The sequence below is a fragment of the Hippocampus guttulatus genome, chromosome 12, assembly GCF_054856545.1.
Source record: "Hippocampus guttulatus isolate MCC_2025c chromosome 12, RoL_Hgut_1.0, whole genome shotgun sequence".
In the NCBI taxonomy this organism is placed as follows: domain Eukaryota; kingdom Metazoa; phylum Chordata; class Actinopteri; order Syngnathiformes; family Syngnathidae; genus Hippocampus; species Hippocampus guttulatus.
In genome coordinates, this window is record NC_141272.1 from 17727523 (window position 1) to 17749990 (window position 22468).

Consider the following 22468-nt stretch of genomic DNA (forward strand, 5'->3'; position numbering starts at 1 on the left):
GCATTCAAACTAATCACCAACATTATCTCAGAGCACAATATTAAAAAAAACTTTAACCAGCAAAACAAAAATAGATACAGTAAAAGAATTTGTGCTTTTTTTTTTTTTTTTTTTTTTAAATCAAAGATGATGTCTGGATTAATGGCTACAATGAGCACGTTTTGCAATGCACAGCTTTTCGAAGCGAGGTTTGAAGCAGAACACGGCAACTCTCGGCTCCTGTTCAATGTGTAGCTGGGACCTGTATTTTAGTTTCCTGAAGTAGCAGTCACAAAGCGAGATGATTGTTGGCAATATTCGGCACGTTTTGCTGAAAAAACTGAAGCGGCTTATCAGCGTGATTGGGGTGCAATGTATTTAAGTGACGCCTTAATTTATTTGGCTTCATGCTGTCCGCTGCCAACATTTTTAGACACAGGAAGCGTACCGGTCTTTCCTCGTCTCCTACCGTTGTCACAGTGAAGCCAAGCGCTACATACGCCTCGTCATATTTCCTCCCTGAGAATGCTCCCTGCGCAAACTCTGCCAATTAGAGCGTCACTGCCCCCTAATGTAGTGGAGGTGCAACTGCACGTTATTTTAGGTAAAAAAATAAAAAAGCATGTTCCCCGAGGTCAAACGCGCCCCCCTTGATGGAGCCTCGCGCCCCACTATTTGAGAAACACTGGGCTAGGCCAACCTGTGCAACTTCCCTCACATGCAAGCACAACTACAACGGCAAGGGAAAGGTGTGACACAGCTTGACAGTGCACATTATGAGGAGCATGTTCAGAGCATCTTGTCAGTTTGAGGGGCGTTTTACTGACATTGCATCCATCGAGCCTAGAGTCAGCTAGCTATATGTGTTATCCATTTGGTGCCAATATTGACGTTGGTGACATTGTCGCCAAAGTCAAATCACTTTTTGACTTTGAAAGCCCCACTCTTGAGGATGAGATTCTGAGATTGCAAAATGACATTGGGATCAAAGCCAGCCCACTGAGGTAGGAAGTGATTTCCTTTTTTCAAACGGAGATCTACCTGTCTCATAGGTGTGTTCTGTTCGGTTCATATTAAGGTCAGTAATGGCTATTGCTCATCATGCAAATGTGTGTGTGTGTGTGGGGGGGGGGGGGGGGGGGTCAGATGTTGACACTGGACTGGTAGATCTCCAGAGGTTGGCTCTTTGAAAAGTAGCCCTTGGGACAAAAAAGGTTGGGCACCCCTGCTCTAAATTGTCCCCAGTTGTGATTGATTGTTCGTCTCTGCGTGCCCTGCGATTGGTTGTCAACCAGTTCAGGGTGTAAGCCGTCTGCTTCCCCAGGACAGCTGGGATAGGCTCCAGCACACCTGCGACCCTTGTGAGGATAAGCAGATTGGAAAATGGATGGGTGGATTATAATAATTTTTACTAACTCAACAGTTTAGTGCCAGTTAATACTAAGAGCGTATTTTAACATTCATTCAAAGCACAAGTTCACAACAAATGTGAGATATAATAATAATAATAATAATAGATTTTATTTATAAGCGCCTTTCAAGACACCCAAGGACACTTTACAATAACAAAAAACACAAAACAATACGGGTTGAGCAGCGGCAGCCAAAACGCGCCAGCGTTCACTCAACCCGAAACTGCTTTCTGCTCTACTCTTTCATGGTAGAGCTCTATGATCTGGACATCAACCTTGATGATGCTTAGCACACATACTGTGTGGGTGTAATTTTTCACATTTTTGTCTGACGTTTTATATGACCAAGTCAAATAATAGAATTAAATAATCAAATACATTTTAGTTGGTTAACTTGACCACCCCTCATTTTTTTGTTTCTTAATCCTTTCAGGGACAGCGGTGACTATGGTGGACAGCTTATCAGGTTATCAAGATGATTATTGGTGCATGAAAGGGTTAAAATGTGCATGTGTGCTTTCCCAAAGCTGTACTGTGAAAACAGTCCAGCATAGAGCGCTCAATAGCTGGATCACAGGCTGCCGGAATGTGGTGCATTTGCAGTAAATAGACAGTAAAGCAAACCAGAATTCTCAACAGCTGCATGTGTAACTTACGAAGAAAACTTTTGAAGAATTATATGATTCCTCAAACTGAAATTGTGTAATTGAATCCAGAAGAGGACCTTTGGCATAACCATGTTTAGAGGTCACCAATGCTAAACATTTTGCATATTTTCCTCTGAAAGTTGTGCTCTAAATCCAGCCATTTGCAAGTGTTCCCTCATCTAATCCATAAATCACCTGTTTGCCTCCTACTTCACATCGACAGTAGCTCTGTCTCCAATCATCTGGTCATTGATGCTATCTCCAAACTATAAAACATAGCTGGTCTCACGATCGTCCGACAATCCTTTTCTTTCACTTTAGCTGGTGTTCTGTCACAGATCGCTCCCGATACTCTCCTCTTCACCCCTTTCTACATTCCCCATTGCGTGTGAGACTTGACCCCAAGTACTTAAATTCTCAACTAACAATCTACTCCTTGTAACGTCACTACTTCACCGGCCTCCCTTTCATTTATTCACACCAATGTACTCTGTCTTACTGAGCTTTATTCATTTGCTTCGTCGCATACCTCCACCTGCTCCCTACTCTTATCACAGGTCACAATGTCATCTGCAAACATTACAGTCCACAAAGATTTCTATCTGACCTCATCTCAAAATCTGTACGTCAGCATAGCAATCAAGAAAGAGCTCAGCACCGATCCTTGATGCACTCCCACCTCCACCTTGAGGCCCTATGTCACTCCAGCAGCACACCTCAGCACTGTCTTAATTGTTCTCACAAGTGTCTTGGACAAATCTCAAGCAGGGGTCCCCAACCTTTTTTTGTGTGTGTGTCACTGTTCGAACTGGCAACCACTTTTTTTTCCAATTGCTTTTAAATAGCCAGTTTTAAAGCAATGATACAGACAACAAAGATAATTATAGCATAATAAAATGTTTTTTTTTCATTCCATTTAAACAGTTTTATTCAATAATACAACAAATTTCGAATAATATAAAATAACACTGTAAGCTACTAAGAAATTGACCAATTAGGAGTAATAAATACGCCTTATAATGTAAGCATAATTTTTAAGTTAGAATCCAACATACGGTGTTAGCATCATAGCAACTTGTAAATGGGACACGATTAATTGCCGCTTTCACTCGGTGGCTGCCAGTTATTAGCGACTAAACTGCTAATGTTTACGTGGGCAGGCTGTTCAAACTCTGAATGCATTTTCATGCTTTCCACTTAAGTGCTACTTGTTCAAATGATTCGACGGGTTTCTTATATTGCCTTGTTTTTAACGACATAGCATGCACAAAAGCTTCCTCCTCCACCTCGCCCTGGGGATACCGCCAGGGGAGGAATTCTCTTGTCAAAATCGCTTCATCTTCATACCGGTCAACTTTTCGGAGCGCCAACCTGTATAAACTACCAAAAAAAATCCTTATAAAGAGCAAAAAATCCTTATAACATACCAAAGCATTTTATATGTCAAAATAACGGCAGAAAAAAACCCACGAAATTTTCAATGATACTTATTGTAGATCTCCATAATACAATGTCTGGTTAATGTATAATCATCATTCTACTTCGTGGCATTATTGTGTTCAGAGTTGTATTCCTGCGTTACTTTTTTCACCAACTCCAAATGCTGACCCATCGGCTCGAAGTTACAGCATCCATTCATATTTAGGTACTTTGGAAATGAAAGCATTCGAGTAGACTCGCACCATTCTGGACAAAAGCAAACGGAACTACCTGTTTGGGGGGGCGGCGGAATTTTTCAGAATCCGTATGATATATGCGATACGGCCATATACGTAAGATTCACCACAAAATCCGTATGAACTATGGCTAAACCGTATGAGTTGACAGGTATGCATCTTCGGCATTCATGGCTGCTATTGAACTGCGCGTTGAGATGTACATTTCGTCAATTTGTTACTATTACTTTCTGTTTACTGATTTTTCTTTCATTTCTTGGCAAATTCTGTTGATTTAAACTTGCAAACCAATGTTAGAAAGGAGCCTCCGATTGGCTAGAGTCACGCACATTTCCTCCACATCTGATGGCGTAAATATGCTCACAGATCGCCGCAGGTCACGTAATATGACGATTCTCAATCATCTAAACACCCAGTCCTGTTTCTATTGGCCTTTGGAAGGTAACCAATGGGCTGGGTGGTGTTGGAGGGGGATGATGTGTTTGACTGACGCTTAGCAAAAAAACAAAAAAATATTTTGGTCTGCCTCTGTGCGGTGAAGGCGTAATTTCACCACACTATTTGATTAATAATTAAATACCTTGGCGGACTTCCGGGGTGCTCGTTGATGGGCTCCGGAATGACCACATGCACACGTCTATCGAGTCAGTAACACAGAAAAGTATTTCATCCCTAACAAATAGTCTAATACAGCATAGATCAAGCCTTGGCACCCCCTCTTCCCAAATGCAAACAATCTCTCATTTACACTCAGAAAAACATCATTATCTGCAGTCACTCGTTCCAAACCTTCACCCGAATCATCTGTAACCATGAAAGGCAGCACTGAAACAAAAGCAAGTACTTTGTGACTGGATGAAAAACAAGCAATATAGCCTAGTGTATAGTGTACTGTGAATGAAAATCCCTTCAGTGGTCCGGTACCAAAAGGGCCCAAGCCTGGTCCCAAAAGGACCCCTGGTCTAACGTACTTCTTTTCCACTCCAGATTTCCACGAAAAGTGCCAGAGCTTCTCCCTAGGCAATCTGCCCTGTGCTTTTTCTAAATCCATAGAGACACAATTGAGCTCAATTTGCTCTTACCTGTACTTTTCCATCAGCATTCTCACGGCACACGTTATTTGTGGTGCTCTATCTTGGCATGAAACCATACTGTTGCTCACAAATCTCCACTTAGTGTCTCAACCTGGGATGAACCAGTACTCTTTCCCAAGTTTTCATCAATGGCTGGAAGACACAAGCAGACAGCTTCCACGTAGACCAAAGTAGGGAAAAACGTGAGCACCCAAAAATACATTAAAATCATTTTCATTTGTGAAGGGAGGGCAGCCCGGTAGTTGAGTGGTTAGCACGTCGACTTCACAGTGCAGAGGTACCGGGTTCAATTCCAGCTCCGACCTCCCTTTGTGGAGTTTGCATGTTCTTCCCAGGCCTGCATGGGCTTTCGCCAGGTCTTCTGGTTTCCTCCCACATTCCAAAAACATGCACGGCAGGCTGATTGAACACTAGAAATTGTCCCTAGGTGTGAGTGTGAGCATGGATGGTTGTTCGTCTGTGTGTTTTATCCATCCATCCATCCATTTTCCACCGCTTATCCGGGGTCGGGTCGTGGGGGCAGCAGCTTTAGGAGGGAAGCCCAGACTTACCTGGCGGATCCCGAGGCCTTCCCATGCCAGCTGGGTGACATAGTCTCTCCAGCGTGTCCTGGGTCATCCTCGGGGTCACCTGCCAGTGGGACATGCCCGGAACACCTCACCAGGGAGGCGTCCAGGAGGCATCCTAATTAGATGCCCGAGCCACCTCATCTGGCTCCTCTCGATGTGGAGGAGAAGCGGCTCTACTCTGAGCCCCCCCCCCCCCCCCCCCCCCCGGATGACCGAGCTTCTCACCTTATCTCTAAGGGAGAGCCCGGACACCCTGCAGAGAAAACTCATTTCGGCCGCTTGTATCCGGGATCTCGTTCTTTCGGTCACAACCCATAGCTCGTGACCGTAGATGAGGGTTGGGACGTAGATCGACCGGTAAATTGAGAGCTTCGCCCTTTGGCTCAGCTCCTTCTTTACCACGACAGACTGATACAATGTCCCCATCATAGCAGACGCTGCACCGATCCGCCTGTCGATATCTCGCTCCCTCCTGCCCTCATGAACAAGACCCCAAGATAGTTGAACTCCTCCACTTGGGGAAAGATCTCCTCCCCGACCCGGAGAGGGCACTCCACCCTTTTCCGACTGAGGACCATGGTTTCAGATTTGGAGGTGCTGATCCTCATCCCAACCGCTTCACACTCGGCTGCGAAAAGCTCCAGTGAGAGTTGGAGAGCCCTGCTTGAAGGAGCCAACAGTACCACATCATCTGCAAAAAGCAGAGATGCAATACTGAGGCCCCCAAAACGGACCCCCTCAACGCTTCGGCTGCGCCTAGAAATTCTGTCCATAAAGGTGATGAACAGAATCGCCGACAAAGGGCAGCCTTGGCGGAGTCCAACCCTTACTGGAAACGATTCCGACTTATTGCCGGCAATGCGAACCAAACTCTGACATTGGCAGTATAGGGACCAAACGGCCCGTATCAGGGGGCTCGGTACTCCATACTCCTGAAGCACCCCCCACAGAACCCCCCGGGAACGCGGTCAAATGCCTTCTCCAAGTCCACAAAACACATGTAGACTGGTTGGGCAAGTTCCGACGTACCCTCGAGAACCCTGCTAAGGGTGTAGAGCTGGTCCACAGTTCCACGGCCAGGACGAAAACCACACTGCTCCTCCTCAATCTGAGGCTCGACTTCCCGACGGACCCTCCTCTCCAGCACCCCTGAATAGACCATACCAGGGAGGCTGAGGAGTGTGATCCCTCTGTAGTTGGAACACACCCTCCGGTCCCCCTTTTTAAAAAGAGGGACCACCACCCCGGTCTGCCAATCCAGAGGCACTCTCCCCGATGACCACGCGATGCTGCAGAGGCGTGTCAACCAGGACAGCCCCACAGCATCCAGAGCCTTGAGGAACTCCGGGCGGATCTCATCCACCCCTGGGGCCTTGCCACCGAGGAGCTTTTTAACCACATCGGTGACTTCAACCACAGAGATAGGAGAGCCCACCTCAGGATCCTCAGACTCTGCTTCCTCCGAGGAAGGTGTTGGTGGAGTTGAGGAGGTCTTCGAAGTACTCTGCCCACCGGTTCACAACGTCCCGAGTCGAAGTCAGCAGCGCCCCATCCCCACTGTACACAGTGTTAGTGGTGCACTGCTTCCCCCTCCTGACACGTCGGATGGTGGACCAGAATTTCCTCGAAGGCGTCCGGAGGTCGGCTTCCATGGCCTCACCGAACTCTTCCCACGCCCGGGTTTTTGCCTCAGCAACCACCGAAGCTGCGTTCCGCTTAGCCAGTCGATACCCGTCAGTTGCCTCTGGGGTCCCACAGGCCATAAAGGCCCGATAGGACTCCTTCTTCAGCTTGACGGCATCCCTTACTGCTGGTGTCCACCAGCGAGTACGGGGGTTGCTGCCACGACAGGCATCAACCACCTTACGGCCACAACTCAGATTGGCCACCTCAACAATAGAGGCACGGAACATGGTCCATTCGGACTCAATGTCCCCCGCCTCCCCCGGGACATGGGAAAAGCTCTGCCGGAGGTGGGAGTTGAAACTCTTTCTGACAGGGGATTCCGCCAGACGCTCCCAACAAACCCTCACAATATGTTTGGGTCTGCCAGGACGGACCGGCATCTTCCCCCACCATCGAAGCCTACTCACCACCAGGTGGTGATCAGTTGACAGCTCCGCCCCTCTTTTCACCCGAGTGTCCAAAACATGCGGCCGAAAATCCGATGATACAACCACAAAGTCAATCATCGAACTGCGGCCTCGGGTGTCCTGGTGCCAAGTGCACATATGGACACCCTTATGTTTGAACAAGGTGTTCGTTATGGACAATCCGTGACAAGCACAGAAGTCCAACAACAAAACACCACTCGAGTTCTGATCGGGGGGGCCGTTCCTCCCAATCACGCCCTTCCAGGTCTCGCTGTCATTGCCCACGTGAGCATTGAAGTCCCCCAGCAGAACAAGGGAGTCCCCACCAGGAGTACTCTCCAGCACACCCTCCAAGGACTCCAAAAAGGGTGGGTACACTGAGCTGCTGTTTGATGCATATGCACAAACAACGGTCAGGACCCGTCCCCTCAGCCGAAGGTGGAGGGAGGCAACCCTCTCGTCTACCGGTGTGAACCCCAATGTACAGGCACTGAGCCGGGGGGCAATGAGTATGCCCACACCTGCTCTGCGCCTCTCACCGTGAGCAACTCCAGAGTGGAAGAGAGTCCAGCCCCTCTCGAGAGAACTGGTACCAGAACCCAGGCTATGTGTGGAGGCAAGTCCGACTATATCCAGTCTGAACTTTTCTACCTCGCACACCAGCCCGGGCTCCTTCCCTGCAAGAGAGGTGACATTCCATGTCCCTAGAGCTAGCTTCTGCAGCCGAGGATCGGACCGCCAGGGTCCCCGCCTTTGGCTGCTGCCCAGCTCACATTGCACCCGACGCCTTTGGCCCCTCCCATGGGTGGTGACCCCATTAGAAGGGTGAGCCCATGAGAAGTCTTAATTTTATATGAAACAATATTAACTTTTGATTTTTGGAGCATGCAGCTGTCAGAGTGGCAGTAAGAGACAAATACACACATTGCTCTCCCTTTGCACGGCAGCCTAAAATAAATTGTTTGGAGCAACTAGGAAACATAAACCATGTGTAAACAGGGTAAGTTGAAAAATACTTCTAAAATGGCCTAAGTCTGCCTTGCCTAATATAAAACTGCCTCACTAAACAGGATACTAAATAAGAGAGTGACAGACAGGTGAGCAATTGTGACGTGTCCATCACACGTTTCGATTGGGCAGCACGCCGATGCTGTATATACATTTCTATATTAATTCTAGTCCATTTGGATGAGGGCACTTTTTTTCTTTTTTTATGTACTACAAGGGGATTGGATCCAGACTTGGTATCAGCAAATCCTTAAAACCAAAGACTCGGACTTGGGTGCCAAAAAATGTAATCGGGAGATCCCTCCTTTCTTCATCTAAACAGTCCCTCCTAAGTCTGCATTTAAATATCCAGTGTTAAGTATGACACAGGATCCGATGTGCTTGACACAAGTTAGTTTAATGTTCGAGTTAGTTGAATGGGCGGCCCGGTAGTCCAGTGGTTAGCACGTCGACTTCACAGTGCAGAGGTACCGGGTTCAATTCCAGCTCTGGCCTCCCTGTGTGGAGTTTGCATGTTCTCCCCGGGCCTGCGTGGGTCTTCTCCGGGTGCTCCGGTTTCCTCCCACATTCCAAAAACATGCTTGGCAGGCGGATTGAACACTCTAACATTGTCCCTCGGTGTGAGTGTGGGCGTGGATGGTTGTTTGTGTCTGTGTGACCTGCGATTGGCTGGCAACCGATTCAGGGTGTCCCCCGCCTACTGCCCGAAGACTGCTGGGATAGGCTCCAGCACCCCCCACGACCCTAGTTCGGAAGATGAATGAATGAATGAGTTAGTTTAATGTCCTTAAATCACAAAATTGCCTTGTGGTGCACAAAAGTCCACGTGGCAAAGAGGAAAAACCACAAACCAGAAAATAGCTTAAAATGTGAGATTTTCACATTCGCATAATAACAAATTCAACATGTGTGTGTACTGCTTTTAAGGGACGCAGACAAGGATTTGGGCGCCTGTTAAAAACATTGAGGCACTTTTTTTTTAAGGCTGTAAAATAGATATAATTTTCACCATGTTGTTTCACTAACCATATGTCCTGTATGTGTCCCACAGGCCTCAGATGAGAAGCTCTCGGTAGACAGTGTGCTGCAGATGCCCAGCTCTGATGTACTGGACACAATGAAGCGCCTGGGCTCCAACTCTGAGGATCGTTCACGCCTTACTGCTGCCCTCTCCTGTCTAAAAAGTCCCACAGAAACAGGTGAACCAAGAAACAGACTGCTTACACTGTATTGAAAGTCCTGCACACCAACTGTGTTACGTCATACTGTGTGTGAAACTACAGATGCATTTGTCTTCTTTCTTTGGCCATGTGAAATAAAGAAGTGATGAATCTGCAGACAGGAAATACAAAATTGCTGGCCTCACATTACCCTAACGGCCAAAGATGAAATCGAGAGCCAGTTAATCTGGAAGCCAGTTGAAGCGTAATACTGGCTGGGAAGAAAATGGGAACCGAGATTTTGCAGCCAACACAACCACAAGTCCAACGATTGACGACCATGTTCAAATGTTTGGTTTCTGTTTGAGCCCTTACTCCACTCCTGTGGAAGAAACCCCGTGAACAAACACGTGCGAGACACGCAGTGTATGTTTCCATCAGTGGTCAGTGAAACGGAAGTCTGTCAATGATGACTGAGAAGGTTCGCCGGGATTCGCCCGGTTTGTGATGATTCGGTGACGGAAAAGCTACTTCCGTCAGTTTTTTAAAACATTTCCCGCCATTCATCATTCATGAGCACCATGACTATGTAATGTGTTTGACATCACTTTTATGTTTATGGTCCATTATTGCCTTAATGAGTACACATGGTATACAAAATGGATAGTCAGATCCATTACAATGATGCAGAAATTGCCATCATTGATTGCGCATGATTGTGAATTTGAATTGAGCAATCATTAAATGTGATTGTAACTTTGTTTTGGCACTATATGGACTGTACTAACATGTTTGTGTCTAATTCTTACTGATGAGTTGGAGATATGAGGCCTGATTCCCAACGGCGCATTCATTCCACCAACCAACAGTCCACAGTTAGGCACAGCCGATCCATCTCCATATCCGTGGTTCCGTGTTCGGATGACAACCAACCTTACATACCTACTGAGGAAATGGTTGACGCCTTCTCATTGGCGCCAAGCACTCCCTCCAGAATCCCAGCTTCGAAGATACAAACCGCCAAAACAGTCCATACTCCACCACCGCCTTCCCGAAAGCTTCTGCAGCTCCTGCCTATCTCCATCGGACCAACGCGACGCAAGAGTCATGACTCACAAGCGGAGCCTGCAAACCACAGGTGGGTTGTTGCATTGTGTGTAACTTCTGTTCCAAAAAGGCAATTGGATTTTTAAAAAACACATGTTACATCTTGCTTAGTAATGATGCACCCTCAAACGTGAACAGTGAAGTAGCAAAAGTAGTGAAATGCACTATCTGTGTGACTTGACTCACGCAGAAAGAAACGTTTATTTGGTATACAGTAGTTCTACTTTCATGTTGATTGGCAAACAACACCAATTCATCTTTCAGCTAAAGTAGTAGGCCTACACAAGTCATCTACCTACACGTTCAGATTGAAAGGGTATCCCAGCTTTAGTATAAAATAGATGAAATAATAAGACACAGGTGGAATTAACACAGAGATCTGTTTGTATTTGGACAAACAAACAAACAGACAGACAGATAATGCTGCTGAGTGCGAGTCCCACTGCAAAACCAAATATTCAAAGTCAGACAAGTTGCTAAAAAGAGTTTGCTTCCTGAGGACTGTTAAGGTGACGTTGAGCAAGATATCAACTGCTCTCAGTTCCTCAAACTGTAGCAGAAAACCATGGTCTTAAATTTGAAGTGTTTTTTTTTTTAAACTATACTATGCTGCATTATATTATCCTATGCTATGCTATGCTACAGGGAAGTTCGGTAGCACTTTTTTTCAGGCCGATACCAGTACAAGGATTCCCTCTCTACGATACTAAGAACCGATAACGGCATTTATGTTACATGATATTTATTATATATATCATTTTATAACACAATGACATAAAATTCTGACGAAAGACCAAAGACTTTTCTGTCTTTTTGACGCACATGATAATTCACTGATGTGTCCAACAGCTGTTGTGTAGCGCACTCAAAACAACAAACCTCTACACTGCAAAACAGCATTTCACAATCAATACGTATCAAATAAAATGACAAAAACATAGAAACTTAAAGTAAAATGCATGATACTCACCAGATGCTGATGAAAATCTCCTTTCTTTTCTCCTGCCTGTCTGTGTAAACTAGCGAATTGCAAATTGAATACATGTGTAGCGATCTATTTCTGTGATTTTTTTCTTCATTCAAATTAGCTCAGACTTGAGAGAGCAAACAGTACAGTTTGGAATAATCATAATTGTTCTTCTGAGATTTCTGTCAACAGAAATACAGGTTGTGAGCTTCACTGCTAGCTGCTCTGTGTCTTTGAAGGGCCAACAAGAAAAACAAGGCATTGGCTTCTATCCACTTTAATGGAAAAAGCTTTGAAGATTCAAACCTGCGTTCACCCCTGCTATCTGCCCGCACACACAGCCCCGTCCCTGCCTCTGCCCCGTACACGATGACAGCCGCCCCGACATCCCTGGACAGTGAGTTCCGCAGTTATCATATCAGGCATCCACTTGTATGGCACGTCTCATTTTATTGTTTAATTCACACAGTGCGTGCTGGTGTGTTTCACAGACATCGCTGTACACAGGAGTTCACCTCAGACAGTGAGGCGAGATATCGGTTTGGCTGTTACCCACAGGTGAGTACTCACCATAAAGGGATGCAACCAGGCAACACTGAACTGTGAGGCAGATGTGCTAACGGTTAGCACATCAGATGCGGTTAGTAGCTAACCGGTTGTCAACTGTGGTCACCATTTCATTTGATATGTTTCACTTATTCTCATATCTAATATTAGCAGCCTGCATGCCATTTACAATATGCAAAATCTAAAAATAGGAACAGTTATTATTTGCATCTTACGATGAGGGAAGTGGAGAGGTTAGGACTTTTGCGTCACAGGAAACCTCGCGTGGTGAGATGCCTCCAAGTGGCCCGAGGGGGAAACGCCAGGGCTCTTGGGCCCCAGACGTGGCTAAATGCCCGCCAGCCGGCGGGGAAGGAGGTGGGGTCTCACCGGAAGGTGAGGCGCTCAGCGCTCGCCCCGCCGGAACGGAGGGGAGTGGGCGTAGCCGCCCCACAACCCTCCTTCAACAATAATCAGGCGAGGGCCCGCACCAGGTGTGAACCTCACGTGGCACCTGCGAGAGTCATACCAGGTGTGGGACCCGTGAGGGGGGGCAAGTCCCTGATGGGGGCCAATTGCCCGGGAGGAGGAGGAGGAGGCGTCACAGGAAAATGGTTCGGTTTTCTCTAAATATGCCATGATGCTCTCGTTCTTTGTGTAACCTTCCACTTGCTATCACTACACAACTTTTCCCTTGTTACATTTTGACCATATCTATTTCGACCGACTTTTTTTTTTCAGTATACCACTTATTTCTCCAAATAGAGATTCTGGTAACAAATCAGCTTGATTATCCTAGTGGATTTTTTTTCTTTCCAGTTTGACCCCAAAATATCCTCGGGTGTTCATCTTCAACCAAATGACATTGTTTAGATTTAGTGCGTACAGTTGAGATGAAGTATACAGTATTTATAGTTTTGAGCTTCAGCCTTATCAGCCCTATAATTGACTGATGATCCAGATCAGCAGTATGGGCAATGGATGGGTGATTTTCAACATAAAACGTCTTTCTTCATTCTTCCTTTCAGATTTTCAACAAAATCATGGCTCTCCCAGATATGCCAAGTGTGTGGCAAGAACATGATCTTTGGTGTGAAGTGTAAACATTGCAAGTAAGAAACTCATTTTTCTTACCTTATGCATGATGATGATGATGATGTAGCATCTGCATTCTTCCTTTTTCTCTCTCCAGATTAAAGTGTCACAACAAATGTACCAAAGATGCTCCCTCTTGTCGGATATCATTTCTCACATGTAAGCAATGATCATGATCAGGGAAAAAACATCTTAACTTAAACTTCCAATTTGCCACTACAAAAAAAAAATGCCCCATACATCACAATATAAGACATCTGCTGCATTTGATTCAAGAAGTACGGATGCAGCTTCAGATAATATTATGGTGAAAGGATAATCATCAGGAGTGTCGATGATTTGTAGCCCTCTGGAAATCCATTTTACTTTGGACGCCACCATTTCAGTGATACAATCTGAAAATGGAATCTTGAGTCAAGAAGTGCCCTGTTCAAAATCTGTTTACAATTCAACATTACAATTGCTCTTTAACCCTTTCATGCACCCTGTAACCAGATAACACGATAAGCTGTCCACTGTAGTAACCGCTGTCCCTGAAAAGGTTAAAATGGGTTTCTACATGATGTGTCAATCATGGTATTTGTATGGTGAATTAACCCCCCCCCCCCCCCCCCCCCCCTTGTGGAGTGCAGTCACCCTCTGTAAAAGGGATGCAGAGATGGTGGTAGGGCAGGCATGTCCAGCTCCGGTCCCCACGGGCTGCTGTCCTGCCTGTTTTCCATCTCTCCTTGCTGCAACTCACCCGATTGAAATGATCAGCTCACCAGCCAGCACTGAAGCAGCATTAGAGCAATCCTAATTGTTTGAATCAGGTGTTTTGCAGCCGGGAGAGATGGAAAACAGGCAGGACAGCGGCCCTTGAGGACTGAGTTTAGGCACCCGTGGTAGGGGAGCCACAGTAACATAAAGGAAAGCAAGCATGTTGGGGAACGAAGCCAAAATGTTGTCAATGAGTGTTCCTTTACTTTTGTTTTATTTGTGCAATGGAAGATTTGTGTGTTTTGGTGAAAAAGCTGGTTACTTCAAAATGTTCTTTGCTGTTTCCGTATTTCTATTTCATAAAGCAAAATATTTGAAAGAAAATACAAGATCCACTTTGCTGTTTTTCGTCATATAGTTCTTGCTATTGGGGTAGTGGGACACTTTAGTTCCCAAACAGCTCTTCAGATTATTTTTTGGGGGGTGGGTGATTATATCAATTTATTATTAATTTAAAAAAACACAAAGAATCATGCATATACTCATGTAAAAAAATACACACACTATGTTGTATCTGTTTATTTTTAAATTCTGACTTTTTTTCTTCTATATGAAGCTACAAAAAATATTTAGTTCAAAAACCTTAGCTATTTTCAACATAACATTTAATAATTTCCGATCTAAACTTTTTTTTGTCCTAAATTAATTTAAAGTGAAACAACACAGAATCACTCGAAACCACAATAAATATATGTAAAACAAAACCAAAAAAAGCAGCACCCAGGTAACTTGTTTATACTGTTGTCAAAATTGATCATGAGAAACACTTAAGTGCTCTGCTTGGAGGCACTTATCCAAGTTATTGTGTCAAAAATTATCTGTCCTGATTCTCTCATCAGGGACTGACATTGTTCCAAGTCCATCCAGCACCAAGCTTCAAAAGTTGCATTAAGCGGATTTTTATTTATTTATCTATTTATTTTGGGGTCAGGGTTCGTTCAATGTTGCCAAAAAGTTGTCAAGACATTTGTCAGACATTCCCAAGCAGGTTTAATGGTTGCAAACAGTTTTACTGTCACCCTCAAATTTTGAACAAAAAGTTTTTTTCTGACGAGTAAAACTGTTTCAGACCGTTAAAATTGTTGTCGAACGTCTTTGCAACCACGATGAAAAAAACGACATTCGCTAGGTGCACACACACTTGCAAACCTTTGCCCCTCTGTGAGATACAGTCTTGAGAGACATTGGCACCTTTATTAACCCTTTCAGGGACAGCGATTATTCCGACAGTTTACCATGTTATCAGGTTACAGGGTGCATGAAAGGGTTAAAATATATATATATTTTTCCCTTCCTGATTACATTCTGCGTTTATACAGTATTGTCAACAAAGTTTATCAGTGTCCAGATAGAACTCCCTTTCCTGCTGCTGTTTTCTTTAGTATTCCTTACGATCGTTTTGGTGTTGTCTCTCCTTGGTCTGTTTTTATCTGTTTGGTCTCCCTCCTCTGTGTGCTGTAACTGCCGCGACTTAGGCTCTGTGCAGTCCCAGACGAATTGAGATTCATGTGAGCGGGCTCTTTGAAGTGAATGGAGCTGGCCGGCTCTTGTTGTTCACTTAAAATTAAAAAATTAAAAAAGGCTCTCAGAGCCGTTTCGTTTGCGACCAACACATCACTATCACACCGGGTGCCATTCAAGCTAGGACAGCCACTGCTCGTGGCAGAGAAGGATAGATTAGCATTTAATTTGAAAGTCTGTTGTACATTCACGTTGTCAATCTTTTCATTTGGTTGGTAGTGCCAAAGATGCGAAGGGCAGAATCAGTGCCGTCTGATATCAACAATCGTATTGATCACAAAGCAAAGATCCCACTGCAGTTTGGCACATTACCAAAGGCAATAACCAAAAGGGTATGTATAACTTTTGCTGCGCTAGAATTTGTGATCATCCATCCACCTGTCCATCTGTCCATCTACCTATATCCATTTTCACACCACAGGAGCCTTGCATCCAGCTGGACTCCAGTAGTAACCCATCATCAGCCGCCTCCTCCACACCTTCCTCTCCGGCACGTTCCCAGCAGAGCAACCCACCCAGTGTCAGCACCACTCCCTCACTCAACACGTCTCCCCAAGGTTCCCAGAACGACAATTTTCACTTCCCAGGTTAACCCACTGTGGCTACTTCATACATTCGCAAAAAAAAAATAAAAATCCTAGTCATGGCATTTTTTTACATTCTCTCTTGTCCAAACTATTTAATGTTTTAGCTGTTTTTTTAATATTATAAATCCATATATTGCTAATCATTTGGGAAGAAATGAATCCATCCATCTATCCTTAAATCATATATTATTACGTATTTTGTTTGGACAGATTAGGTCATGTTAGTGTAACCATATTAACTGGCTTGTTTTGGGTTTCTGTCTGTCTTTGTCAAGTAATAAGTAGACATTTATAGCTTTCGATTTGAACTTACCACACTGATGTTACCAAACTTTGAACGCTTTACATGTAAAGAATAAGTCAGTTATGATACAAGTGAGTGAGAAACATGACCCATTTCAGGGAAACAAAGAGGGATTCTGAAGTTATTTCTGTTTCTTCAACAGATGTCCCCAATTCCAAGAATACTGATAATCAACAGTCTGACTGCTCCAACGGCTCTGGGTAAAATGCTCGAGCAGAATTTGTCTGCTTGATGAAAAAGTGTCTAAATTAATTATTGTTTTTCTTAGAGTATCGCAGACAGCCGTTACTGCGACGCAAGTAAAAGCACCTGAGCAAAACCAGGTTTGTACAGGCAGTCCATTTGACACTCTGGTGCATGCAGAGTGCGGGGCCGATGGGGCGGCGGCCTTAGGCATGCACAATGACCCCCCCTGACAACGAATATTATCAATGATAGTATGCCAGTGCTGATAGCTTTGTCTTGCAGAAGGTGTGTTTGCCATTGTTGGAGGGGCCATCGAAAAAAATCTTCTTTCCGACACTTATACAAATAAATTGCAAAAGTAAAGTAATTTTCCTCTTGTAACTTAAAACTTAACATCAAATTCACTTTTAAACCATGTCTACGTCATTCACAGTCAGCGTACACTATTATTTAACACTGAAGGCAGAGTGTCAGAGTCCAAAAGTTTACTTTGTAAAAGTTGAGGTGGTAATTACAACCAATTACAGTTTTATAAAGTGTACACGCAAACAGGAAACCATTAAAAAAAATAGTTGCAGTTACATTTTAGATCTACTCTTACTTCTCTTTCATCATAGAGAAATATTCACTCACCGTTATTTCGATCAATGAATGTTGTTCTTTTTATTCTTAGCATGCAGATGAGCATCATTCTACTGGAGAGGACCAAAACAAAAGCTTCTCCAACGAGGACTTTGATGAAGATGGCCTAGAAGACCTGCCTCCGTCTATTTGTCGGCGTAGGACCGTTGGCCGTTGGAGCGGGGAACTCAACCGCAAAGCCAGTCAGACCAGCGTCTACCTGCAGGAATGGGACATCCCATATGAGGAGCTGCAGCTCGGAGAGCTTGTAGGAAAGGTGAAGATGCAGATGTGCCTTACTTTCAGCAAAAAGATAATATGACATACACAGGACACCTAATACTGTACATTACAAATGATCAAGGATACCGACATAAACCCAGAGAGGGAATTTGTAAACTTCAGTAGCACTCAGCACAGCAAGACCTCAGCCAAGAAGAACCGTTTAAGGGACAGCGGTTACTCCAGTGGACAGCTTATCATGTTATCAGGTTACAGAAGGAAACGGCAACCCAAAATGTTGAAAGAGCCATATTGGACCAAAAAACAAATATGTCTGGAGCCGCAAAAAATTAAAAGCCTTATAATGAAGGCAACACATGCTGTATGTATCTATGTTATCTATATTAGCCTACTGTCAAAATGACTAATTTGGCTACAAATACAATGAGTCTTCATGATTAAATGTTTTTTTTTCCCTGCAGTGCATCCTGTAGAGCAGGGGTGCCCAAACTTTTTTGACAGATCTACTTTTCGAACAACCAGCCTCCCAAATTCGACCCGTTACCGCATGCACACATACATCCATCCGCACTTACACACGCATGCCATAATGAGCAACAGCCATAATGGCCCCGAAGATGAACAAAGCATGGGAAGCACTTTTGAACCGTTAGCTATCGTAGCTCACGTGTATCGTTTAAAACTGCTTCTCTCGGCCCTCCAGCTTTCCATTCTTTGCCAGTACCCTTGGTGAATTGTACATGAAATGCGTTTTTTTTTTTTGTTTTTATTTTATTTTTTTATATATACTGTATATATTTTAATTTTATTTATTTATTTTTGCTTCAACAGCCGCCTGCCTGGCATCCCGTTCTGCTAATAGAAATGTGTGTCGCAGGCTACGGCGCAAATCTTCGTTGACAGAAATATTGATATTAAATATTAAACATTTTTACAGCATTGGAAAACGTTCAGAATATTTGGCATGTTTGTCCTCCTACAGAAACCGTATTAAAACAAAATATATTTGCCTACCCATCTTCCATTTTCAAACATTTTTGAAAAAGCCCCAGGGAGCTACTAGGGCGGCGCTAAAGAGCCGCAGGTTGCCGACCACTGGGTTACAGGGTGCATGAAAGGGTTAAATTGACAACACAAAATAGAGCATATTTGGGTTTTGGCTTGAATATGTTCTGACAAGTGGCAGGTTTCTGCAATCAGCAGTGTGCACACTGATGACAATGAGGCAGTGGATGGCAGTGACTGGTCTTTCTGTGAAGACATACATCTCGCTCACAGCTTCTGTAGTTAACTCTTTTCTTTTCGACACCTTTGGCTTTAACTCAACCTCAATCAAGACAAAGAGTAGTGCAACCTGGACACACCGCCAATGATGTTCCCGGGGTCATAGGGTGTTTCGGGTCTTACATCAGACAATCTCACCCGGGAGACCCAGACAGGGATGATCAGGCCCCGACTTGTGTCCAGGTAGCGCACTGCGCTACATCTCCCCACTCCTTAGTCACCAAGAAGCCTTTTCAGCAGCCTTGAGGATGGTCTTGATGGCTCCACGCCTGTGCAGTCTGCAAATGCCTAAGAGTCCCATACCTGGTATAGAGAATGTTCCGCGCAGCCCACTTCAATAGGCTCCAGCGGGCCTTCCATCCTTTCCGCCGGCATGCCGCTACGAAGTCTGCCTACTTGGCTGTCTTCCTCTACTCGATTTTCCCAGGGGACAGTTAACTCAGTAACATATGTAACCTGCAGTTTACAGAGGATGACAAATGTATTTTTCACAGATTATAATTAATAAATCAACAAAATGGCAATCAAAACAATAGCTCTCACCCTCATGTGAGTACGAGAAAAAATTGTATCATCAATCATAGTTGGAACACTGTAAATAGGATGTGATGTGTACTTTTGCAAGTAGTAGATCAGACATCTGTGTGAAACACCAAACATGAGTGGCTTTTGACTCTCCAGGGCCGTTGGGGGAAGGTGTTCAGGGGTCGCTGGCACGGCGAGGTAGCCATTCGCCTTGTGGAGGTGGACGGCAATAACCAGGAGCACCTGAAACTTTTTAAGAAGGAGGTGATGAACTACAGGCAAACCAGACATGAAAACGTCATCTTGTTCATGGGCGCCTGCATGGCCCCGCCCCACCTTGCTATTGTCACAAGGTAGGACTTAGATGTTTATATTCTGTTTCCATTTTTTCTTACTCCCTCTAATACACAAAAACACAGAAGTTATCATTTCTGAGTGGAAAATGTCTGTGACAATGCTGCATATTTTGCTTTGCAGTTTCTGTAAAGGGGTTCCTTTATACTCTTTTGTAAGAGAAAGAGGCCATTTGTTGGATATAAATAATACCAGGCAGATTGCACAAGAAATTGTCAAGGTAAGAGGCAGCAATTTAGAATGTGTAAAATGGAAATAAAAGCATACAATGATTTGCAAATCCTTTTCAACTATATATATATATATATAGTGCCATATATATATATGGCGGCTGGATAGCTCAGTTGGTAAGGCATCGGTTTGGCATACGGGAGACGGTGGTTCGAATCCCGCTTGGGGCAAAAAATGAGCACATAACACCATCCAGTGTGGGTCCTTGGGGAAGATCCTTCACGCTAATGCCTACCTCATACAATGATGAGAGACAATAAAATGAATGACATGCCGGCTCAGACGTCGCCCCGCCAAACAAGGTTTGCGTCAGGTGCTGGGGAACCAGAGCACCTTGATGAAAAATGGGCTACTGGAACAAAGTAGAGATGGAATGCTACTACTCAAGCAACCCTAGTCAGAGGGGTTACATGCAGAGAATGTGGGCTAAATGGTTACTTCGAAACCCACAGTCACGGTTGACCACGAAACAACTAGTAGCTCAGTGTTCCAACATCCACAAACGGCAACTGCTGTCACAACTTGAGATTGATGAGGTACAACGCAGGTTCCATGGTGAAGGGCTGCCAGATCAGAGGAGGAGGTCATACCAGAGATTGGGAGGCAAGCCCCAATGAATGCAGATGATGAGATTGGGAGGCCAGCCCCAATGAATGAAAGCTGGGCAACCTAGAAACCGATTACAACGGCTATGTGAAGTACCACCTGAAAGTCTCATGGAAAGTGTGAATGCAGCACTGAGGGCGATCCCGACCGTAACGATCACGGAAACCAATGAGCTGATATACGCTTCAGCATCAGTGATCCTTGAGATGCTTGGCTATAAGAGCAACCATGCAAGCCATGACATACGTTACCCACCATGGAAAAGACGGTTGGAGGCTAAGATCAAGGCTGCTCGGAATTGACGGAGGCCCAGAGAGGTGTGATGAAAAGGCCGATACCCGAGAGGTACATCCAGATGACCATACCTGAAGCACTCGAATAAACGAATAAACAGGCTGTTTGCAACACAACCTGCGAAAGTGTACGCTCAGTGGCAGGGTCCTAACAACAGAGCTGACCCACCAAGACTGGAAACTGAAAGGTACTGGAGAAGGAGGTTGCACATAACAGCAGTGCACAATGGCTGGTGACCCTGAGCACAGCAACCTCCCTGAACAGAACCGAGTTACCATAACAGTGGCAGACATACAGGAAAGAGTCTCAGATATGAAGAACTGGACAGCACCAGGCCCGGACATGGTCCACACCTACTGGCTAAAGAAACTCACAGCACTCCATGAGCGCCTAGCAGCACAAATGAACCAGCTGCTGAGGGATGGGACTCACCCAGGATGGCTAACCGAAGGGCGAACGATCCTGATCATGAAGGATTCCTCAAAGGGTGCAGTCCCATCCAACTATCGGCCAATAACCTGTCTCTCCACAACATGGAAGCTCATGTCAGGCATCATTGCGGCTAAGATAAGTGGACACATGGATCAATACATGAGCGAAACACAGAAGGGTACCAGAGGAGCCAAACATCAGCTCCTGGTTGACAGAACAGTCGTACAAGACTGCAGGTCCTGGCGTACCAACCTGTGCACAGCCTGGATTGATTACAAGAAAGCCTATGACTGGATCACTGAATGCTTGGAGTTGTATAAGGTGAACAGGACCATAAGAGCCTTCGTTGCGAACTCGATGAGGATGTGGAAAACCACACTTGAAGCCAATGGCAAGCCACTTACCCAAGTGTCCATCAAATGTGGCATATACCAAGGTGAACTCTCCCCACTGCTGTTCTGCATAGGACTGAACCCCCTCAGCCAAGTAATCACCAAGACAGGCTATGGATACCGCCTCAGAAATGGAGCTACGCTCAGTCACCTTCTCTACATGGATGACATAAAGCTGTATGCTAAGAGCGAAAGGGACATAGACTCCCTGATCCACACAACCAGGATCTACAGCAGCGACATCGGGATGTCATTCGGGCTTGAGAAATGTAGTCGGATGGTGACTAAGAGAGGAAAGGTAGTCCGCACTGAAGGGGTCTCACTCCCTGAAGGAACAATAGCAGACATTGAGGACAGCTACAAGTACCTCGGTATACCAATGGCAACCTCGAACTGGCAACAAGGAAAGCGGCTACGGCCAAATACCTCCAGCGAGTGAGGCAAGTCCTAAGAAGCCAGCTCAATGGCAAGAACAAGACCCGGGCAATAAAGATAAGATAAGATAAGAAAACGTTTATTAGTCTCGCAATGGAGAAATTCCCAATTCACAGCAGCAAAGTTAGTAGAAGTAGAACAACAAAATATAGGAGCTGCTGGAAAGGCAGCCACTCACGCGGCGCCATTTTGAAGTCAAAATAACAAAAATAACACAACACAACACATAGGACACAGACAGTCGTGCAATCTTCACCACTTTTCTGCATACACTTTGTTGTCTGAAGCAGTTCTAGATGAAAGAGGAGAGATAAACAGCTATGCCCTGCCAGTGATCAGAT

At 45.0% G+C, this 22468-nt stretch overlaps 1 protein-coding gene across 2 annotated transcripts in view; it reads left to right on the forward strand.

Annotated features, from left to right (window-relative positions):
- LOC147197700 (kinase suppressor of Ras 1-like) overlaps positions 1 to 22468 on the forward strand; it is a 32965-nt gene that overhangs the window by 3560 nt on the left and 6937 nt on the right. For both annotated transcript variants that reach the window (XM_086125058.1, XM_086125059.1), the window contains exons 2-14: positions 9530 to 9677; positions 10455 to 10776; positions 11952 to 12109; positions 12204 to 12270; positions 13287 to 13370; positions 13451 to 13512; positions 15853 to 15965; positions 16055 to 16220; positions 16667 to 16724; positions 16793 to 16847; positions 17384 to 17608; positions 19540 to 19736; positions 19861 to 19957. In XM_086125058.1, the coding sequence (XP_085981184.1) occupies positions 9530 to 9677; positions 10455 to 10776; positions 11952 to 12109; positions 12204 to 12270; positions 13287 to 13370; positions 13451 to 13512; positions 15853 to 15965; positions 16055 to 16220; positions 16667 to 16724; positions 16793 to 16847; positions 17384 to 17608; positions 19540 to 19736; positions 19861 to 19957 (1752 nt within the window). The remainder of the gene's footprint in view (positions 1 to 9529; positions 9678 to 10454; positions 10777 to 11951; positions 12110 to 12203; positions 12271 to 13286; positions 13371 to 13450; positions 13513 to 15852; positions 15966 to 16054; positions 16221 to 16666; positions 16725 to 16792; positions 16848 to 17383; positions 17609 to 19539; positions 19737 to 19860; positions 19958 to 22468) is intronic.